This window comes from Misgurnus anguillicaudatus, chromosome 13 (assembly GCF_027580225.2).
Source record: "Misgurnus anguillicaudatus chromosome 13, ASM2758022v2, whole genome shotgun sequence".
NCBI lineage: Eukaryota > Metazoa > Chordata > Actinopteri > Cypriniformes > Cobitidae > Misgurnus > Misgurnus anguillicaudatus.
In genome coordinates this window covers 19832295-19857034 of record NC_073349.2, presented here as the reverse complement: position 1 = coordinate 19857034, position 24740 = coordinate 19832295, and the positions used below count along the sequence as shown (strand labels likewise).

The 24740-nt window shown below is 37.8% G+C and overlaps 1 protein-coding gene and 1 long non-coding RNA gene across 2 annotated transcripts in view; one reads left to right on the top strand and one right to left on the bottom strand.

Moving 5' to 3' along the window:
- The window catches only part of LOC129430868 (uncharacterized), a 41916-nt gene extending 17456 nt beyond the window's left edge, over positions 1-24460 (top strand). The window contains exon 3 of the long non-coding RNA XR_008639662.2: positions 23417-24460. This is a non-coding gene — a long non-coding RNA (uncharacterized lncRNA). The remainder of the gene's footprint in view (positions 1-23416) is intronic.
- rnd1b (Rho family GTPase 1b) lies at positions 5461-19597 on the bottom strand. Its single transcript, XM_055188472.2, has 5 exons — positions 19335-19597; positions 18851-18938; positions 9319-9428; positions 9058-9192; positions 5461-8946 (listed from the first exon to the last, which is right to left on the bottom strand). The coding sequence occupies exons 1-5, from the start codon at positions 19452-19454 to the stop codon at positions 8701-8703; spliced, it is 699 nt and encodes a 232-aa protein (XP_055044447.1). The 5' UTR covers positions 19455-19597; the 3' UTR covers positions 5461-8700.
- Positions 24461-24740: the final 280 nt, after the last annotated feature.

The window sequence follows — 24740 nt, the reverse complement described above, 5'->3', positions numbered from 1 at the left end:
ATTTAGTGGCACGGTGACAACCACAGTACAGGCATAATGACAATATGATATTAATAAATACTTACCATACTTACCATTTATAAGTTAATTGTACTTCGTCTACAACGATGCCTAGCAGGTTGGTCTATAAAACTCTGTGGCTGTCATGTCTCGGCATATCCAAACATTCTTCTTGGATATGAAATTGTTTAATGCCAGAAGTTGCTATTTTTTTAAATAAACTTGTGTTCAAAACTACTTAGAACACTATCTAAGGCTGCATTGAAAAGTAACTGCCCGTCTGGATTAACAAAACTGCTTTGGTGTGTCGCATAGACGTCGTCATCATCTTGCTGCCCCCTCCCCATTCTATTTCAGGGACAAAAAAGGTCCATAGTTTCCATGCTAGACTTGCAGCGTAAATAAATTTGTGTACAAGGCAGCATGGGGAAACCCAGGCTAAATTAAAGGCGGAGTCCACGATGTTTGAAAAACGCTTTGGAAAAGGAGACGGGCCGACTACCAAAACACACTTATAGCCAATCAGCAGTAAGGAGCGTGTCTTTTTCTTTCTTTTTTTGTTGTAAGGAGCGTGTCTACTAACCGACATCCTTGCCGGATTGCGTATGTGTGGGGCGGGTCTATCAACAGAAGGTCCAGATGCTATTGGGGTAGGGGCGTGTTTGTTTAGGTGATTTCAAATATCAACAGTGGCTTTCAAACATCGTGGACTCCGCCTTTAAAGGGACATTCCACCTTTTTTGAAAATATGCTCATTTTCCAGCTCCCCTAGAGTTCAACATTTCATTCTTACCGTTTTGGAATCTATTCAGCTGATCTCCGGGTCTGGCGGGACCACTTTTAGCATAGCTAAGCACAATCCATTGAATCTGATTAGACTATTAGCATCGCCCCAAAAAAAAAAACCATCAAGGACTTTGCCGCCGTAACATGGCTGCAGCAGGTGGAATGATATTATGTAGTGCCAGAAAATAGTCCCCTGCTATTGAAAGATACTAAGGGGAGTATTTTCGGGCACTGCGTAATATCATTGCGTTTTCTGCCGCCATGTTACATCAGCAAAGTCCTTGATTATTACGCCAAAATGAGAGTGTAGTTCCTAGGCATATCTGAATAGAAAATCGCAATTTTTAATTTCCCGTCGGTCTTAGTACACAATGTAACTACAGAAGAGTCAAGTTTTAAATAGGAAAAATATTGAAACTCTTTGGTTATTTTTTAGGCGCGATGCTAATGGTCTAATCAGATTCAATGGATTATGCTAAACTATACTAAAAGTGGTAGCGCCAGACCCGGAGATCGTCTGAATGGATACCAAAACGGTAAGAATCAAATGTTTAACTCGAGGAGAGCTTGAAAATGAGCATATTTTCAAAAAAGTGGAGCCTTTAAGGTACACATAGCACATGACATTGCATTCTGGGATTGCCTTGTCTTCGAAGGAGATGTGCTACCTTAGAATGTGGGTAAATTGAGGCATCTTACGATGCTTCATAACTGAGATCTTTTGGAAGAGCGCATCTATCTTTTTTAGGCAACTTTCTAGGTTTGGGAACAGAGGTGTATTAAGTTAAAATTTTAATTTAGTGCACAATAACACATTCTCATTCATCACTTTTTTTGTTGCAATCTGCCATAGCATAAGGTAATTATTGCCCTGTGGGCTTTTAATCATTTTTACTGGAGTAAATGCAAGGCACATGTTATCCTTGCAGCTGTGTATGCTTCATTAGTCTGCCCAAAGCTCCCAGACGCTTATGGACATTCATAAATTAAGTGCCAAATCAAATACATCACATTATTATTTTGTGTGAAAAACATGTTTCGAAATATCAAAACATCAACAACACAATCTTAACAGACAGAGCGTTTGACTGGCATAATGCCCCTTATATCCCTACATACCAGTCTGGGATAAAACCGATGGTTGTTGATGAGCTGGCTGGGTCCTGCACTGCGGCAGAGCCTGTGTGTGAGACAGTCGGAGGGTGTAAGTGTCTGTGGCTATGCTGCAGAGGCAGACAGCTCATCAGTAATCTGGGAACGATGCTCACTATACCCCTTCTCAGGAGGCGTGTATTCACACACAATCAAACCCAAACAGAGATCTGCTTATTTGGATTGCAGCTCACTCACAGTTCTTTCGATGAGACTTCGATGTTGTTTCTTTTTGTCAGGCATGAAGGATGTTTTGAAGGATGCCGAGAGACCTGTTTGCTTTCAATAAAGACCCAGCTGTCAAAGCAAGATCACAGAGGATAGTGATACGCTTACTATTTTGCTACTGTTTTTAAACCAATGTAGCAATATAAAGGAAAAATATTTAAGGAATAAAATGAATCACACTAGTTAAAGCAATTGTTCCCAATCGTTATCCTTTGGGGTCTCATCTAGCTACGTACATATACGACAATCTGAGCCCCCCCAACTCTCTACATCCATCTTTCTTTTGATTTTGTTATTACATTGACAAACATGTTGAGATGGTGCGAGCATAACTGAAATAATTATTTTACTTAAAAAAATATTTTGACAACATTATCTTGGCACTGTTAGATGATTTTATATAAATTATAGTGGAATATTTTATGCATCTTTATTTCACCTTGAAGCATATCGGATATAGATCCTTGTACAATATGCAATCAGTTTGTAACCATAAATGTACATTATACAGTTTTAACAAAAGCAAATGATGTAAAACAAGCTAAACGACTTTTTAGAGATATTACCGGTTCGTAGCATGTGCCATGATGCCTGTGGCCCTTAAACATATCCATTCATGGCTAAGTGAGCAATTCCTCTTCTTGTGTCTGTCCAGATGTTGGCCTAATTTGCTGACGCGTGACGTCATGGCTTTCTTTACTGGTATACCCACACACCCTTGTTTTCATTTCAGGAAGCAGACTTTGTATTAGGACACTATTTGCACAGTTAAATAAGCTGAGACTGGAACTTTAGGTGTACTTTCACTCCATGTGGTTAACTTGGCATTTAACAATAACCCAGATACTTCTGGCATGCTTGCATAAGAGCTTTTGAGTGGATCAGGAGCACGGCAGGTGACCATGAGGTCACGGAGACCCAGCAAATGTACTGATTTAAGGCCGGAAGCCATGCTTTTCATCAAATCCTGCATCCTGTTTTAGATGCAATGTACTCTTTTCTTTTGATTGCACATTGGATTGAAGCAATTTCATTTTACTCACTTTTTTCAGTAAAACCATCTAAACATCTTCAAATCAAAAAATGCATTTTCTTAAAAAATTATGTAGAATCTTGTTTTTTGAGGAATCTAACAAATTTGTTGTGCTTTAAACAATTAAACAAAATAAATGATTTTTAATAATAATTTTACATTTTTTTTGTCATTTAAGCATAAACCTTACTAATCTTTAATCAATTACACAGAAAACAAGACTGGATGTGTACATTTGCTTCTGAAATAAATGTATCTTGTTTAAAAGGGACATTCCACTTTTTTAATATGCTAATTTTCCAGCTCCCCTAGAGTTAAACATTTGATTCTAACCTAGAGTGGCCATTCGTGCCAGTTCCGCCGGACACGTCCCGAACATGTTTTCGGGTGCGTTCTCCAGAAGTCGCGTTCTCACATTTCAGTTAAAACACATTAGAAAATTAAGATTTATTTCTTTTAAGACACACAATCATTGTAGTTTCATTCTTACCTTGTAATGTAACGGTTGCTTTTCTGTAATTGAACCTGAAATATTAAACCTTGATGATGTATGCGGTCGACCAACGCGACTTCCGGAGAACGAACCCGAAAACATGTTCGGGACGTGTCCGGCGAAACTGGCATGAATGGCCACCCTATTCTTACCGTTTTGAAATCCATTCAGCTGATCTCCGGGTCTGGTGCTAGCATGTTTAGCATAGCTGAGCACAATCCATTGAATCTGATTAGACCATTAGCATCGCGCTAAAAAATAACCAAATAGTTTCGATATTTTCCTAGTCCTAACCATATCTGCCAACTTTTAATTTTCTGTCAGTCTTAGTTCACGATGTAACTACAGAAGAGTCAAGTTTAAATAGGAAAAATATTGAAACTCTTTGGTTATTTTTTAACGCAATGCTAATGGTCTAATCAGATTCAATGGATTGTGCTAAGCTATGCTAAAAGTGCTAGCGCCAAACCCGGAGATCAGCTGAATGGATTACAAAACAGTAAGAATCAAATGTTTAACTCTAGGGGAGCTGGAAAATCAGCATATTTTCAAAAAAAGTGAAGTGTCCCTTTAACAATGTTAAAATGCTTAGCTAAAACACAAAAATACTAAATTAATTTTTTGTAATATTGCATCGGTAGTCCATCGCTAACCAAGTATCAAAAAGCCCTACAAGCAGTTCTTTAATCTAATGTTAGGGAAGCCTTTAGAGACTTTGATTTCATTATACATGCGTGCGATAGGTTACACTTCTTTGTACTTGATTACATTTGCTTTAATAGTGAGCACTTTTGGCAGTTGGGTTGGGGTCTCCATCTCAGCCATACGGCTTCTGGCAGCGTTTGGACACTGCAGCAGCTTGTGCTTCACCCCCTTCCAGATGTTGTGTCTTGAGACAGATGTGCACCATATCGCATAACCAATGAATCTGTTAAGTATGTGGTTAAGAATGGAGATGTCTTATTGGCATGATCTTTCCTTTCGTCAGCTAGTATCTGATGGCCTACCTGGCACACAATCAATGAAGGGGTGCCATGGGTTAGCATTTCTCTGATGAATACATGTAAACTCTAGTAATGCTACAGCAATATTTCAGATTTATTTATTGAATTAAGCATTAAATTTGAGTTTCCAAATTTTCAGATTAATGGTTCCCTTCTTTCTGTGTTTTTGAAGCTTTGATTGTGTTTACAGTGCGCAAAATAACATGTGTTCATGTTTCATTTGTAAAAAAACGTGGTATTTTTCACACAATTTACTTATCTGTATGCGCTGTTTTCACTGTCCTAAAAACGGGCTGATGTCTTCCTTGTTCTATGAAGTCCCTTCTTCAGAAATACGTATTGAGTTCTGATTGTGTAGTTTGTTTAGTGTGTTGTGATTCGATAGCAGTTTAGCTTGCCATTAGCTTAGCTGGCGACTGACGTATTCCTGTGGGTGGAGTTTAGTCAAAAAACTGTTTTAGTCAAGTTTTAAATAGGAAAAATATTGAAACTCTTTGGTTATTTTTTAACGCGATGCTAATGGTCTAATCAGATTCAATGAATTATGCTAAGCTATGCTAAAAAAGGGTGAGCCAGATCCAGACATCAGCTGAATAGATTTCAAAACGTTAAAAATCAAATGTTTAACTCTAGGGGGAGCTGGAAAATGCGCACATTTTCAAAAAAAAGTGGAGTGTCCCTTTAATGCTTCACCTTCTTATATATATAATAAAGACAAAAGCCTCAAAATATCTCAACCTAAAAAAAATACTCAAAGTCATGCGTGCCACACAAAGGCAAGCTTTATTACTGCAAAGACAAAGAGAGGGGAAATTCAATAATTCAAAACAATAATGTTAAGAAACAAAACTGTGTGTACAACACAAACGTAAAATAATCACCTCAAACGATGAATCCAAATAAATAAGACTAAGCAAGTTTACATCAAGCACATATTTGTCAATCCACGACATAAACAAATATTAATCTCATGACATTGTTTTACATGTCTTACAAAGATTACAAAACAGGATCTGTACAACTGAGGAACCACAGTACATGCTTGAAGTGTAATCGTACGCTACGGTGTGCAATGGCAGTGTAATGACTGACGGCACAGAATCATTTATCTATGATGAATCATCTGGAAAGCTCAGATTACCCAGAGCTTTAAAAAAAAACATTTTTGCAAGTAAATCAGCAGCTACAACATCCAACCAGTCACGTGACATGTTTTTGCAATCTCCATCACCCAAAAGTCTCTCTCTATTTGTGCAGTTTGTACACAATGCAAAGGAATTAAAGTTGCGGTCACAGTGGCGGAGTCTGTAAACAGCCACTGGAGCGAAGAAATTACAGTGGCTGCCCACTTCCATCACTGGTGATTTGTTGTGATGAGAAAAAGATACATTTGTGTACAGAAATGAGAAAAAACAACAAACTAAACGGTTTGTATGTAAAAATGGAAAAATATCTTTCAATAAACAGGGCCAGCCTGTTTTCATTCTGACCTTGCAGATACACACAAAAATCAAAGCCCTTATCACGAGTCAGTGTCTGAATCCTCTTCCAAGTCCACCCGCCCTTAAAGCAACACTAAAGAGTTTTTGCTCTTTGCTCCCCCTACAGGTTAGAAGCGTAATTGTCCATTACCACTGTCGTAAATACTGCAGCATAGCTGGCTCTGATTGGATTGTAGGTCTGCCGTAAAGCAAATTTTTTGTAGTTTTCACTCGAACTACAGGACCGCGACCCGACGGTTGGAAACTTTTTTAGTGCGGTTTTGACCGATAGAGGGCTGCAAAGCGAATGTGAAAGTGCCGTTCACCCTGTTTCGAGTGGATGAACGACTGAAACTTTTTTGGAAACGTTATTTTAAGGTAATAAAAACTCTTTGGTGTTGCTTTAAAACTGAGAGTATAGTCTGTTTTTATACGTGTACATACGTGAGCATACATACGTGAAGTTTATTTGACTCATATGTGTACACAGATGTTCAACGCATGCACATTGCGATAATATGCAATGCATCTTCTGGTCTACATTAATTCGGTCTCTTGTATCCGCATGCACGGTAACAAAAATTTAGGGGTGCGCATACAGTGTACGTGGACCCTCGCGTATGCGTATAAACGGGACTATACTTCCAGCTTAATGCATTTACCTCCCATATGCTCATAAACGCAACATTACTATTCCTATGAAAAGCTGAGGAACAAATGTGATGTACTCCAATAACTGGTTTAATTTGTGTTTTAATACGACCGAAAATGTTACCTAATAACAGAATCACAATATATTTGCTTGTTTTTACAGCAGCTGTGATGTATTTCAACTTACATATACTGTACGTACGTACGTCCACAAAGCAGTAGCACGGATTAATTACTAGGCTTTTTTACTTTTTTACTTATTGCCGCTCTACAGACTCAAATAATTATTATTGCTTTGTGGTGTAAAGCAGACTTAAAAATCAGCACTTTGCACATAAAACACGAAGCTTTAGGTATATTCCAGGTAAGGTTATCCACAAATATTTCAGGAAGAACTGCTGCGGGGAGGTCAATATATGAGCACGGATATAGAGGAATGGACATTGGAGGTCACTGAATGCTACGATAAAATATCACATAGATGTGTGACTAAACAAATCTATGCTGGTCCGATCACAAATCATAACATTTTATAAATTCATGAAAACGTCAACATAGTGCTACAATATCTCAGGAGGTAATTTTCGAGAATAAAAGAAGATTAATCAGGCCTATTTCGATCTGATAAGAGTTAAAGGTGCTCTAAGCGAATTCACGTGTTTTAGACCATAAAACATTTTTTGTTACATACAGCAAATATCTTCCCACTATCTGCTTGCTGCCTGTCCGCTGATCAAACTGTAGACAGCCTAGGCTTCACAAACTGCAATAAAAACAAATTGGCCAAACCTACCAACAGAAACGAAAACAACGTGTTCCAGCCAATAAACGACAAGAAGGATTTGGGGGTGGGGGTTAGGCGCGTTCATGAAAGCACAGAAGGGAAGGGGAGGAGTTAGCTACGCTCCGTTTGTTTGAAAACAGTTCAAACATCAACAAAAAGTAACGTCACACAGATTCGCTTAGAGCGCCTTTAAACCTCACGGATCGGTTCACAGATTCTTGGTTGCCTACACTACAGCAGCAGGAGTCGTAGATACAGATCATCACTGTAATGGACCTCGGTCACACCCCTCCAATCCCTCCGATAGTTATTGCTTCTAAAAATAGAAGCTTGTACATATATCAGAGAGTATTTCAGTGAAGGGAGTGATGGTTTGGAAAATCGACTTTGGTTGGCAAATATTTTTGGCCCTCTGTTTCGGTCTTAATCGCTTTAAGAAATAAGTGGTGGCCCACAAAAACAGGCAGCTTCCACTTTAAAAAAAATAATAATAATAATCACATTTTACCTGCACAGCAGCCAATCAAACCAGCATGATAATGCCAAATAAACGTCAGTGTCGGATGCAGCCGCCCTTCTCCTTTACGTGCCCTGGGCCTCATGCACTGCTCCACAACGCCTTGAGCTATTCCTCCAGCTAGAGTCTTTAGTGCATACTGTATGCATGTCTTTCATTTTGAATCTCAGATAGCGATCTCATATTTATACACTATACGCTTACATTGTACGAAACATTATTTGTAACCTTTTTTAAACATTTGTTTTCTATTTACTAAGTTGAATCATTCCGAGCTTCAACTGGCACAATAACACTGGTGCGACAGTAATTCGCTTGATAATAGCAAGGAGTGACTAGATGACAGCTGATGATCGAACCTCTTTAAAAAAGCAAGATAAAACAGGTATGCACTGTTGAAGAACTCAGGACATAGAGGACAGCATGGTGTCCGCTTGTTCTGATAGGTGTTTCGTTGGGGGGTGAGGAAGGATCCCACAATTCAATGATGTGGCAATCGGAACCCACCCCCCTTCCCCAGACTAAAGCGCGGGGAATGGTGTAGCTTTTTGGGGGGAGCTGAAATCTCCACTCACATTACGGAGCAACTCTTTGCTTTCTCCTTCTTGAAGGTGGAAGAGAGCAGCTCAGACCTGCTGGGAAGGTGGAGAAGGCGTTTGGACAGCCGACGGGTCGGGCTGGGTTTGGCCAGCGGCTGAAGCTTGTTGATGCAGGCCAGCGCTGCGGTACGAAACACGCTGTGGATGCTTTTCTCAGAGGTGAAGGCTGAACATTCCAGATAAGCCTCTGCGCCCAACTGTTTGGCCATGGCAGAGCCCTGCGAGGGGAAATTGAAATTAGCCACTGGCATACCTATAATAGCTTATGTTGTTTAGGAAGGCAGCAGTCTTGGTTGATGTGAATAGAAAGTGACAGTGATTGGCTATACCTGCTCATGAGTGATGGGTGTTTGTTTTTGATTGGACAGCTCCATCAGTGTGCAGACATCTGTGCGAAGGTCTGTCTTGCAGCCAATAAGGAGAATACGAGTACTGGGACAGAAGTCAAGGATCTCAGTCCTCCACTGCAAACAGATAAAAACGTGCCAGTTAATATGAAAAAAAGATTTAATATTTGTTGTTTCTTACCCATAAAGTTTCATTATGTAATTATGAGATAAGTGCATCAAATTTAGGTTTCTTGACATTACCTTCTTAAGTCCACTGTCAAAGATATCTGGGCGGCTGATGTCAAAACATAAAAGCACTGCATCAGAGTCACTGTAGCAAAGGGGTCTCACGTTATCATAGTATGGGGATCCTGAAACGAGACAAGAAAATGATCAATGATGAGGTGCAATATGACTATCTTACTAATGTATCTCAGAGCAAATAATGTGGGGCGGGGCTTTTATCCCTGGAGTGTGCAAAGATAAAGAGGTAGAGCTTTCCTATTTCTCACTTCATTTCAAGTCAGATCCGCTCATATCTTAAAACCGCCTTCCTCTCACTGCTTGCCCTGTTGGCATTTTAAAGGAGAAGAAAATGACAACTGAGCTCTAAATCCTCATTGATCTGTCCGTCTCGTTCTTTCCTTCCATTTATTCAGTAGATTATGCAACCGGAGAGAGGGCTAGGGTATGCAGTTCATCTCATCTTGCTCAGGATCCTTAAGTAAGCCGCCCACCCCTCCGCGCACCCCCACATATATGCACTACCCTCCAGTCCCCCTGTTTCCACAGCAACAGCCTTGGAGTCAACCATCTGCAAAGCGCCATCCTCCTACCCTGCTATAAAGGCGTCCTTTAACTGCCTATCAATCATTTGATAGAGAAGTGCCCACCCACTTGGTACCGAGGAACAGGGGTGCTGTAAACAGCCTTATATACTCCGTTGTGGCCGAGTCTATTTGTCTGGATGAATCTTGCATCTTTCTAATGAGAATCTCGCATGTAACGGATTTCAAGCTAAAGGGGTGTTTGCATGAGTCAGTGAACAACTTGCTGTGTGAATAGACTGACATGCTCGATTGCAAAATGAATTGCTGTGATAAATGTGGCAGATTCTCTTAGCAAAGCATCTTACGGTGCATACAAGGTATACAAGGTTGTGTCAGTTCATGTATTCCCATATTGCTAGCACCCACTGAGCAACAGGAACACTGCAGGAACTAGGCTAGCGATGGGCTTGTCTTCAAGGATATAGAAATTGACCAAACAATATATTCCTGACTCAAATGATACAATCTTATTGGTACAAAAGCTGTATCCTTTTACAAGGGTCTTAATAGGTACCATACAGACATGTACAATACACGTTACCAACATGTACATTTAGGTACTAATATGCACTCTTTAGGTACAAAAGAAGACTTTTTATAAGGGTGTCAGCTTTTGTAACTTATTATCTGAGAATGTGGATTACTGTGTTAGCAGCACAGAAGGTCGTGGGTACGATCCCAGGGAACACACATATTAACTCTTTCCCCGCCATTGACGAGTTTTTCTGGCAATACGTATTTCCGCTATTATGCACCAGGTGCCGCTCTCTTGGAAGGTTCAAACTCTGTGTATGTTTTGAAAATCGCTCTGAATCTGATCTCTATCAAAAGTCCTTCACAAAAAAATCCTTGTGTGAGTAAGGTTTGGGGGGGGGTGCTAAGTTGCTTTTCAAACAAAGTGCTCAAAATCCTCCTTTGCAAAATGTATAACGTTTTAAACGGAAGAAAGATCAAACAACCATGCATTAGGAAAATTAATAACTGCGTTATATTTTCTATAGATGTGTAAAACCATATTTTGGCTGAAAAAAAAAAGAAGTAAAAACCGAATCGTGACCTTAGAATCGAAAATGTAATTGAATCGAGGATTTGGAGAATCATGATAGGCTACCCCTATTTGCGAGGTACATTTGCAAATAATTCATAAAGTCATGCCTCTGCAATTCTTTAAATGATTGTGTTTTAGAAGTACTTAGGGCTGGATTTTTCGATTAATCGTTTTTTTTCTCGTGGTCGATTAAAAATCAATTCTCAGAGAGCAGAATCGATTTTTTCTTTCATATTTATTTCCGCAAACATTGAACGTAAGATTAACTTTAATCTAATTACTAGTCTTCTCCGCTTCGCGTCGGGTCCTGATCACACTGTCGGGGCTTATTTCCCAATAACTACCGGCTGCCTCTACATTATCCCTTACGTAGCTAACTTCTCTCGCTTCTTCACAAAGTTCACAGGTTAAAAGTGCAAAAGGGTAGGAATCAGTTTGAAAGCCACACTGCAGGCATACCTGCATCCTGACACACAGATCACTTCCTCTAGCTACACGAATGGGAAGTCATGGACACGCAGGCCCGGACGTGATGCTGCATTCAAGTGCTCCTGATCTAAATGCAGCAATCGATGAAGATGTACAACAGGGGACTAAGAAGCCATTTCAATTATACTTGACAAATGACACATCCAAGCAGACAGAGAAAGAGACAGCAAGGGTAATACCAAGGTCTCACCTTCAGACGGTGAACCTACCAAAGACCACACCAGACATTGTATTAAAAGCACACTGTGACATAAACCTTATTGAAATAAACGCTTGCAGCCATTTTTGAAAGGTGGCACGGAAGCTTAACCAGACATGGCATTTAGGTGCGTTTATACCTAATGTTTACGTATTTAGAAGTATGAAATGCATGATTAGGATATAAATTGGGAAATGTATTATCTTAAATTAAGGCCACTTTGATGCTGTATTTGAAATACACAAACCAAAGGCAGCATCAAAACGGTCTTTGATAGTAGAAGTTGTAGGCTTCTATGCTGCAATGCCTCTTTACACAGAATTTCAAATCAGACAGGAAGGGTTGTGATGCGTGAAAACAAGGGGGAAAAGAGCAGTGTAACGCTGCAACAAATGCACTAAATGCTTCTTTCGTGAAGATGCCATGCCTGGAGGGTACTAGCTTGGTTGAAAAGTGGGCCAGCTTGTGCATGCGATTGATACGAGATGGTCTTTCTGTTGGGCCCAGAGAGAGTCTTCCTCCAAAGAACAGATGGAGGTGGAGTGGGCTGCTTTTGTGTATCATACAGACAAAAGCCACGGCTCATTGCAGCGCATTCCATCTGCTGAAGCCCTTTAGCGACTCTATAAGAAATCCTATAAAGGAGTTATACCAGCAATTCCAAAATATGTAACAAAATATGTCATAAAAGTGAGCAGATAGTGATTGTATATGATTTTTTGGATGTTACAGGCACACTAGTAGTATAATGCATTTCTCAAAAAACTGCTTGGTGTATTTACTTGTTTGCATTTCCTATGATGCATCACCCTGCAATGCAATGCAAACCCTATAGTGTGCGCATAAAGTTTTGGTGAAGGATGTAATAGACAAGTACTTTCAAAAATACAATACCGTATATACCCGAATATAAGACGACCCTGAATAAAAGACGAAACCCCTATTTTTCAGTCTTATTTTTGGGAAAAAAATAGATTTTTTGGAAAAAAATCTGGTTTTCAACAGAAAATAATTTTATTTAAAAATTCTAGTGATACCGGTAATTCATTGGAAAAACACAATTCATTAATTATTTGGATTAATTTGTCACAAAATAAAGTGCACTCTGTCAATGAATGAGTTCAGAAATGAATGAGTGACAAAAATTAATAACCTTTCCACAAAAATGCAATAATTATGTAGGCCCATTTATGTATGTAACTGTGGTACTGGGAAGATAGATAGAAAATAAAAATCTTGTGATTTTGTCTACTGTATATCGCAAATATAAGACGACCACGACCCCCCATTTTTCAGCCTATTTTTAGTTCAAAAACCTTGTCTTATATCCGGGTATATACGGTAACTGCATTTGCATTACTTTGTAAATTGCGCAAATTGAAAGTACACCCAATGAAATTTTGCGAAAACTCCCATTAATTGCAAACAAAATTTTACACTTGCACGAGGTGGTTTTATACAGGCATATCAAAAAAGGAATATTGCAAAACTTCACAAAAATTTGAAACAATTTTTGGCATTTGCAGGTCACATTATCATTCTTTAACTCTTTCCCCACCAGCAATTTTTATGATTTTCATAAAAGTTTAATGCCTCCCAGAAAATGCTCTTCTTTAAAAATATAAACATACAATATATTAAATGAAAGAGCAGACCCTCTGCTTCTTCTGTTCTCTTTTTTATCACCACTCGTGTATGGTAGCTTTCTTCAAAAACACCAAATTTTGAGCAAAAAGCTGAGACTTTTGATAGAGATTAGATGCAGATCGATCCTCAAAACTTAGACGGACATACAGCTGTTTGCCCTAGGGCGATACTTCCGGGTTTTATAACCTGCCACCTGGTGGATAATAGCGGTATTGCGGATTGACGAGATAACTCGTCAATGGCAGGGAAAGAGTTAAATATGCAAAAATCACATACTATAACCTCCCAGAAGCTCACCTCATATTGGGAGTGGCCACACTTCCTTGGCATTAATTCTTGGACAACACGACTGCATCTTCTTTGATTAAAAATAATGAAATATATGTAGACCCACCTACATCCTTTGCCATGATTTTTTAAATAATTTATCGTAAGAAGCAAAAATTACGTTTTAGTTATGCTGTCATTTCACAATCATTTTAATCGACATTTAGAAAATACCGCAAAAGTTTTGCTAATGAAACAGACATGATTTCCTTCTGGTAAACAGATGCCTTGAAGTACCAAATCTTGTTCTCTGTTTGTAACAAGCAATTGAAACAACAGTGACACAGCTTAAAAATGAACATTAGTAGACACAGTTATCTTCACAGCTTATGACTAAGCTTCTGTCTGAATGAGTCATAACTGGTCCTGTCAATAAAGTGTCACATCTTCAATTTACTAGAGAATAGATATAAGCCTCAGGGCTCAACACAAATATTTTTTATACTGGCCCGATTGGGTGGTTCAGGTTTCCACTTGCCCTGCCAAAATTTTCACTGTCTGGCCCCAATAAAAAAAAGTCAGTGTTACATATTAATAAATACAAATTCAAAAGTCAAATATAATTGTATACATATACAACAGATGTTCCAACGTTATTGCATTGTTTCTTTCGTCGTGTTTTACCTAAGTAAATGTCTGCATCCAAGATGTTAAATAATATACATTGATGATGAAAATATATTTTAGTGACTGAGGGTGAAGCACAGGCACAATAGGGCAAATGACAATACTTTTTACTGCCCCAAATGTCTCTCACGCTTGCCCCGGGCCACTTTATGTTGAGCCCCGCAGCCTTAATGATTATTCCAGATGTGAATGAAACCAGTATCAAATAATAAAATTAGATGGTATCATACTGTATTAGTTGACATTTTAAATTGAACACAGATGCAAAGAGCTGACACAGTAAAATATCAACCCCATGTATACTCTTCAAATCGGTGGGAACTGCTCCGTGCTGTCACACTCATGTAAAAGCAAGCGAGGGGCTGAGAGGTCAACGTTCACAAAGGAACCTAAAGAAAGTGAAAGCCCCTGTTCTTTATCCCATTAGAGATTATGGGAACAAAACCTGGAGCATTCTCTGTAGCACCCCTACCCCCATTCCCAAAGATGCAGAGATTCCTTCAGAGAACCTGATGAGTCCAACAAAGGACCTCCCCCCTCTCATTGTGAGGGTCTGGCCATGACCCCGCAGGGAATACCCTCTTAAAAGGGCCCATCGCTGTTTGTGGCATTTCCTTTACGTTGCTTGTCATCAACTGCCAATAGTGACCGAGAGCTCATTAATCTGTAGGCTGTTTTAATGTGCTAATGGAGCATTATTTTTACGCACCTTTCATCCTGCACGCTCATCCCATACTGATGCAGCGGAATTTATATTTGCAGAAATGTACATCCATCAGCATAATGGCAAACACAATTCAACCCAAGCTAATACCTTAATGCAAATTAAATATAGCCTCCCTCCATATTAGGAATACAGCAGCCATCTTCTAAGAGCCTACAGGTCTTCCAATTGGCTGTACTGATTAAGAGAGACAATTGATTTTCGCCTGCAAATTCTTTCTGAGCCCTAAATAAAGCAGTTCAATGCCCAATGATGAGGTCGGTTCAATCAATGAACAGAAGACTAATAATAAGAAGCCTCGGCTACAATAGATAAAACAATCTGGAGGGCTACTTTTTGGATAGTCAAACCTTTTTTGTTTTACTTGTTAATTTTATTTTATTTTACTTGATATGTATTATCATTATTTAAAATGGTAACATGCTGTACATAAAAGAAGCAAAGCTATTTTAAAAATGTGCGGGCAAACTGGAATAAAACGTCATTTATTGTTTTATTTTTGTCACTAATAATGAAACCTTTCATCATATCACATTTTTCACGCAAATATATTCTTAGTTCTTTAGTTTCAAATTTGGTCATGCGTAATAACTTAGCATAATTTGACCTAATGTTACCTTGTAATTTATGCACCGATAATACATTTTTCTGCCAATACCGATTTTTTTTCAGACTAAGATGTCATTTTTTGAATGTTATTCATTCATATGACCATTAATATTGAACATTAAATTTGTGATTTTGTTTTTTATATATTTTCTAAATACAGGTCAAATTCATTGCATTGTTCTGTTCTCTTTTGATTGACAGGATATATCGGCCATGACTATCGGCTGTTTTTAAACTACCGATTACTGGCCGCCGGTGAATTCTTTTTTCAAGGGTGCACAATGCGAAGTTCGCCACAACATGTATGTAGCCCGTCATGTGTGTGGTTCTTTTTTTCAAAATATGTGTTCTGCGCGTCGAGAGATCATGTGTCTTGTCAAAATAAGTGCCTGCTGCAGATGCGTCTAAAGGGTTTATGATAAAAAAAGACACTCGTGTTTGCCAGATACTCACATAATCACACGCGTAATCAGAGTTTACTGTTAAGGGAGTGTCTTGCATGTATTTTGTGAACGTGAGCGTCTCTTTTATCATAAACGTTTTTGACGCGTGTGCAGCAGGCACTTATTTTGACAAAACACGTGATGCACATGGTTCACATGATGCAACAAACACATATTTTGTAAATGCAAGCAACACACATGACTTTGCGCCCCTCAGATGAGCAGTCACGATCCGCCACTGCTACCGATATGGCCGATATATCAGTGCATCTCTAATTAATGCAGTTTTGTAAAGTTAAATATCAATATTATAATTGTTTCCCCACTCCTAGCATTAATCTATGTACAGTTTAACCCATAAACCGACTGATTATATGTCAGTGAAATTTTGACATTTTAGCATTTGAAGAATCTGACTTGATCAAATTTAGCATATTTGCTCAAGCAAGCAACCAGTGGGACATGAATAATTTTCACTGAACATTGTTGTATATCTACAGTATCAACAAAGATTATCAGCTTAAAACTAGCTTCACCCTCTCATTCCCATACAAACCCTCACTCATCCCTTAAACTGCTTTCTGCCTCTCGGCTGGCTTGTCTCCAAGCAGAGTAATCAGATCAAACAGTGCAAGCACAGACCTATGGCATCTTAACAGCACATATTTTATTTAGTGTTTATTATAGATATCCCACTGCTACCTCTTCCTCCACACCATCCGTCGATCTAAATCAATAGACAAATAAATGATAAAAACCTAGTCTATCAGTAGTCTTACATCACTGGGTGCTAATTATGATCCTGAAGCTGACGTGCATTTAGTACACATCCAAAAAAGAGATGAGATTATGCATTCTGTCATTTACTGGAGATTTGATATGAGCCGAGCAGACAAACAGCACGTTGTAATCAGGTCAATAGGCTACAATGGGAAGCTGTAGGGAGATTTGAACTGCCTCAGTGATCATGAAGCTTCTGATTAGAGACTACTGACTGCATATGGAGCTAACAGAAAGACAGACACAGTGCTTAAAATGACAATTTAAGCATTTGGCAGATAAGTTGTACTGCATTTAAGCTTTACATTTTATGAGTTTGTGTACTCCCTGGCAATCGAACCCTTGCCTTTAGGCAGTGCCATTCTCTAGCATCTGAGATATACAAAAGTTAGTGTAACTTTGTAGCATTTATGCAGCTTGGTTGTCTACTCAAAATGAAAACTCTACTAATGAAACTCTTTCCATTTAGAAACCCATACTTAAAACACATACTTTTTTGAAACACATACTAAAATAGTTCTATGAATTAGTGATAAACCGATATATCGGCCGGCCAATATATCTGGCCGATTTGGAGTTTTATGTGTATCGGCATCGGCCGATATGTAGCTGCTGTGTTCGCCGATAGTTTTTTCCGGCATTATTTACAGACAAGAGTGTTGGAAAGACGCAAGAGATTGCAGGTCATGTAACTAAAACCAACCAACCGTTCCATGACAACATCGAAAGCTCGGCCTAACAGCTGATCATAGCTGGACAAAGCGGGGTTTTAATTTTCATCTATATATATATTTGTAGTAGTAAAATGCTAGAAATAAATATCCTTTGCTGACGAGTTCCTCGTCATTGTGGAGAGCATAGTTCATGGTTCCATAGCACCCTCACCTGTTTTTACTTTTTGTTAAATATAGTTTTTTTAAGTTCAATAAATGTTACTAAATTGAGACTTGTAACATTTGGCATCATCATTGTGTCATTTTTATGATGTAAATTGAGTGAGCAAAAGCAGTATCGGCTCCAAATATCGGCTAAAGAAAATCGGCAGCCTGTATCGGTCATCGGCTAAGGCTGATGAAACAAAAATCTGTATCGGCACTAAAAAAAATCCATATCGGTCGATCCCTACTATGAATATAACAGCATGATCACAAAACAACATTTATTGTCTTATCTTATGAAAATAGGGGGATAAATTTGCCATAATATTTTGTTTGCTTTCAATGTGACCTGTGAAGTCCAGGCTAAAGTCTATCTAATCTTTTTATGAGATTTTGAGCATTTAAGTTTGATGTCATTGATTTCACACTAAAGGGACAGTTCATCCAAAAAATCAAAATTTTGTCCTCATTCACTCCTATGTCGTTGCACACCTGTTTACATTTCTTTGTTCTGATGACCACAAAGGATGATATTTGAGAAATGTTTGAAACCAAATCGATCATGAGCCGCATTGACTTCCATAGTAGGAAAAAGAATACTATGGAAGTGAATAGGCCTCATGATCGGTTAAGTTTTAAACATTTCTCAAAATATCTTCCTTTGTGTTCATCAGAACAAAGAAATTATACAGGTTTGTAACGACACAAGAGCGAGTAAATGATGGCACAATTTCCATTCTTGGGTAAACCATCCCTTCAATTTCATTCTTTGACATGGCCTTACTTGGTCAATATTTAAGACATATTTAACAAATAGTTTTCCCATATTTCTGTACTAACATGGATTTACTCCTAATCTGCATTGCAAAATTGTGAAAATGCAATAGAAATAAATCTCAATTGAACTGAATTAACTACACATCAATGCAAAAGTAAAATTAACTGGGAGAGCACAGAGACGGCACCGTACGTCAGCATTCTCTTCACATCACACTAGCACACTTCAAAGGGCATATAGTATATCAGTCAAGCACAGACTCACACTAATATATCTTTAAGTGATTTTCATTTGCCATCACTACGACATTCAATTATGTTGAGACTCACACACACATGTAAAATAATCATCACACTACCCAGCTTGCATAACCAAGCAAATGTTATTGTTGTAAATATTTGGAGGCAATCTTACCTGATGTGTCCCATAAACTCAGTTCAACACGCTGATCATCAAGCTCCAGGCAAGCTGTGTAATTCTCAAACACTGTGGGCACGTACGTCTGTAAACATGTAAACACTGATTAACATGCGTGTGACGCTGCAAAACGTTATGTATGTCATGCATAGAAATACAGTTAGTAGTACGTGCATGATCAATCGCATTTACACGTCTAAATAATTATATATTATTATTTAACACGTATTGCGTATTAAATAATGGCACTTAAAGACATAATAACTGGACCTGTTAGACAACTATGCTTAAATAAATTACAATGAATTGTGATATCATAGATATTTTGTTATAAAGAAAGTATCGTTAAAATGATCAACATGCCTAATAAAAATAACCTTAATGCATAAAAACTTTAAAACAGAAAGTGAAGCTGTAATATTACTTACATTGTTTTAACTAAAAGCCGTATTTCTTCAAATTAAATGAATCGTTTACTCACCTCTGGATAACAATCCTTCGCCAAAACCTGTAACATCGCAGTTTTCCCGCATTGAACATCCCCAACCAGCACCAGTTTACATCTGACAACCAGTGGCTGTGCATTTCTTCTTTCCTTCATGATTCACAATATCTACGTTACTAACTAACCAAAAGAAAAACCGAAACCGACTAACTAAAACACGAGGATACGCGAATTTCTTCGGTAACTACGCAGTTCACCTCAAGTATCCCCCAGTTGATGTGACTGACTGAACAGCGTAGACTGCGGATTTATATTCGCCTCACAACAGCCAATCAGTGTGCCCGCTGCTCGTGACGTCGCACATTCCGCTTTGCATCCTGATCCTGCAACGTACTTTCCCTACGACTCAACCTTTTGGGAAACTTTTTTTGGGATTCATTTATCCAAAATTCCAGGGGAGTGTTATTTTTAACAACGCTATGTCTTGGGTCATTTTCCGATTGCACAAGGCTTTTGATTTATATACCCTGAAATGATATCATTATAATGATTATGGCCTCTGAGAATAGCGTGTGTATTATTACAGCATATTCGTGTTTCTGTTACCTCTCAATATGTTTACCTTTAGAGGTATATTCCAGGCAATTTCCTGTTTCCAGTAGTAACTAATTAATTTGTTTTCACCAATTTTTTAATAGCAACAGACATGACAACAGGACAGTTAGCACCATCCTGTCTTTAATCCCAACAACACTCTAACCTTTATTGCAATTTAGTTGCAATGTCCTTCATATACTGTAGAACCTCAAGTGTTACGTTTTGGTTTCATTTCTAATTTACTTTTTGACAAATACCTTAGACATGTCTTATTTTTTCCTTTAGGCTATAGTGCATGAACGCTTATAAAAATCCCCTTGACTCAAACTAAAATAGGTGTTTGCATGACTGGATTATTTAACAAATTGCTCTTTGATCCCTGTCTGTGTTTGTTTTAAGCAAACCTCTTACACTCTAAAGCTATTTTGGGGATTTCCGCCTGGATTTGGCTTACCAAATTTCAAAAGCTTCCCATACGCACATGCAGAGTTTGGTATCATTGTACAGGAAACCCTTTGAAATTACATAAAACATGGTTGAAAGTGCTGAACATGGTTATATGTGATGTCAGTCCTCTAATAAACACAAAAATAAAAAGGCGCATTTGATGGTTTTTTTTCTAAAGTCTGTATTTGAAAGTTTATAACTCTGGCCCTGGGTGCTCCAGCAACCTGGAGACATTTTTGATTGATTCTAGCTAATGTCAACTTACAGAGGAAAAAAGATTTTTTTCTCTATCATAATGTATGCAAAAGTCATTCTACTCCAACTGAAGGGAGGAATAATACCCTTTTTGTATTCAATTTCCACCTAAACATTTGAAGTGTCCCCATAACCCATAACCACATACAGTGGAATACATGCAATTTCTTTATATCATTTTACAGAAAAACCCTTTGAAGTTACATAAAAAGCTGCTGTTTGTGACAAATATTGTTATTTAGGTTGTTTTTCATACAGATTAAACACCAAATTTTCTTTTTTTTGTGTGTGTGTTCTAAACACTCTTTGAAAGTGTATAACTCTGGTTCTGTATGATCTTGCAGACTTCAGATAGTTCTGTTGTTACCAGCAGCAGACTAAACACCCATAAAAATAATGATCTCTTTAGCATGTCGAATTCAAAAGTTATTCGTATTTTACTGAAGGGAGTGAAAATACATTTTTGATATAAAAGTACTTTGTTTTGTTTTGCACATACAATAAATAGCAAGGGATTATTCATGCACACAACCAAAGAAAATGCTGTGAATGGACTCATTTTGTAGAGTAGGACCTAAAATAAAAGATGGTGTAGCATTAGTGGCTATCTGAGGCAGTTCACGCTCAAGTTTCACGTAAATTTACAAAAGACCAATTTTACCTCATTATTCATTTGACGATTGATGGATATGTTATGATTATAGAACAGCAGAATTCCTGAGAATGAGAGCTTTCATTTGATATAAGACTTGCCCATGTTTGTCATATTTGAAAAATATGAAATATGTGAATATTAAATCATATAAAAAATTGGGGGGGGGATAGTGTAAATTAAGTGTAAATAACTTTCTTACAGTAAAATATATGTCAAAGTGATGCATATCTCCAGAAAGTAGAGATTCTAAGCTTTCAAACTGTATTTCAAACCAAAATTAAAGGATAATTTTATATTAAGTCATAACAGCACACAGAAGTTTATTTATTGATGGGTGTGAGGTCACAAGTTTATTGGGTTTGATGGGACAACATCAAATGTCTGCACTGAGGGAGACTCAAAAAGCTACTGTGGTCTAGTATACAAACACCTCCAAAATGCCTCAGACTAGGAGGAATAGACTTATACAGGACTTATATGCAAACATTTCCGCCTTCTTTCTCACTTAAAAATTCAATCATTGCTCATCACAAAATTGGATCTAGTTTCTAAGACCAGATTCATTCGTTTTGCTGAGCAAATTAGATATATAGGGGCGGTTTCCCGGACACGGATTAGACTAGTCCTAGACTTAAATAAATGTAAGGGATGTCCAAACTGAAAACAGCTTGCACTGACATATATTAAAATACATCAGTGCCCATTGTTTTGCCTCAAAAAGCACACAAGTAATGTTTTTAGTAAGGCATGTTCATTAATTTCCTAATTAAACTATATAGTCCTGGCTTAAACTAATCCATGTCCGGGAAACCACCCCATAGGGTTTATAAACTGTGTGTTTTACACTTTATAAGCAAATACACCTTAAAATAAAATGTATTGTCTTTAATTAAACTGGAAACTTACAAATATATATATATTTGGTGCCATTGAACCTGAACTAGTTAGTGATGTCATGGAGTGTGGTATCTGCAGCAGGGGTGGAGACCCCATGAAGTATGTATGAGAAAAGAATTCCCTCGCTGTAACAGCAGAGCACAAAGCGCAGCAAAGCAGGTGGAGCTGAATAATCAACAGCGCAGAATGCCACCTTACAATCTGGTGCAGGAGGAAGAGGAAGGAGGCGACATGAGGTTATGATCACTATTTAACCTCAGAGGTTCATGGTCACAATAAGGTTTCCATATGGTTATCCGTGACAAAATAGTGTTTGATTTATCCATTTTTATTCATTTTTTCCTAATGGACTTTTATTAAAAGAATTAAAATAAAAATGTATTAAAAGTGTGTTTTTCGAGGTCTATCACGTGCATACCAAATGATTGCCTTTTAAAAGATTTCCTGCAGATTCAGACAAACTGCTTTGTCTCCTAAGTCATTAATTGAGTTATTTTCATTTAGCATTCATTTAGCATCAATAGGCACAGACATAAGGACAATATAGGGCTATTAACACATCCCTGTCCCTCCTCCTAATGGCTCTAAACTTTAATGATGTGTGAATTCCCTAATTTCCTTTTGTGAAGACCTTGACTGTTATGTTTGTTTGGCTTCAGGTTGATGTGTTTGGGGTTCACATTTATATGTTAATTGCTATTGCAAAGTTCATTGAAAATGTGAACAAAATTTGCAGGCTGCCTGTTTATTTTGCATATGTGTTTGATTTTCATGTTCTCTCGTTTCATGCACTATAGATATTTGTCATTTTGAAAACTCTTTTATAATATATTTTATATTGTTACAGTGCGTACATGACCCTTAAAGCAAAAGCATGCAACCATGCTGCTGAATAAACATTTGTTTTACCATATTAAAGCTTGTAACCGTGCCGCTTTGTGTTGTTTTACATATGTATGATGTTCAGTTGTTGGCGGAGTGATAGAGATCAACCCTTGTGTGACAGATGGCTGTGTCATTTAGAGATAAAAATGAAAGCATCCTAGCATCACCATCTCAGACGGGAAATGGAGCATAGAGAAGTAGCATATGGAAACGGCAAAGCCCATTTGTTCTGGGGCATGTGGGGATCTGATGAACAGTGCGAGGAGGTCAAGAGAAACAGTGAAAATGCTCTCTCGAAATATACAGTTTACTATCTCTAGTAGTCAATCTAGACCACCCATATCCTAACTCTCTCTCTCCTTCTCCAACTCTGTCATTACAGAAATTTCTCTTTGAGCTTTGCCACGAGGACCGTTATGCCCTGATGACAGGGGATGTGACACTATCGGGTATATCAGGCCACACCGGTAATCATCTCCTGCTAAAACACCAGCTGAGCGAGGAAAAAGGTAGAGAGACTCCAACAACACCCCCTGACCCAAAACCGCCCACTTGCACCAGACAGAAACACAGCAGGCAGCTAATTAGCATGTGCTAATGAGATCCTGTGCCAAGGTGACCGGCATTCAATAGTGCAGGGAAAGCGTGGTGCTTGTAAACACAATTACAAACAAGCTTGACAAGCTTTGCAACTCAAAACAGCAAATTTAGTAAAGTGTTCACAGAATAAGCTTTAAAATATCTATATGTGCCGCAGGGATAGTTTCCTGAAGTCATTCTGTGGCTCAGTTGGTACTGGTAGAGCATAGAGTTGGTTGTGGGTTTGAATTCATAATCTTGATGAAAAAATGTATACCTTTATTATACCTTTTATCCAAAGCGACACTGTAAGTCGCTTTAGTATAGATACAATCATCCGCCATATGCATGAATGTAAATTCTGATTGTCAAGCACAAATTTGGGTGTTTGGCCTAGTTTGACCCTTGGTGATTCTCATGAAATCCAGACTTAAAGGTGTCCAGCATCAGATTTTTTTAAAAAGCCATTGAAGCCAATATTTTATTTTGCACATATGAGATTAGGGTCTGAACTTAATTTAACCATTATTTTTTGAGGATTTAAAAAAATATTTCCTATAGAATTATTTACATTTTTTAGATTTTCATTATCAAAAATTATAATTACCGCAACATGTTATTACATTAAATATATGGAGTTACAAATTCATGTTTCGGTAATGAGAACTAAAAAGTTGTCTAGGTACTATGACAAACTAAATTTCAACTTTTATCTGGAGAGAAAAAATAAGAACTGCTTACCTGGTAGCCATCTTGAGTGTCACAGTCAATTATGTCCTATCCAACAATTTTTTTTTGTGAAGATGTTAGTTCCTTGAGGGCTTTAAAAATGATTGAAAATTGTTGCGGAGGATGAGAAAATTTTTATATTCCTTATTATTGTCTACATTTACCAATTATCACCAAATACCACATGTTTCTTTACTGTAAATGTTTATAGTATAACATGCCTTGAAGCTCTTTTTAGATTTTTTAATTATAAATATTTTTATGTCAAAGAACCAAAATCTAGTCATGGACACGTTGCGGTAATGAAAATTTCCCCCTTAAATGTGAAAAAAAATTGGTTTGTTTGATGTCATTTGAAATCATGTGCAATATAGTACATGAAGAGATGTTTGTAACTG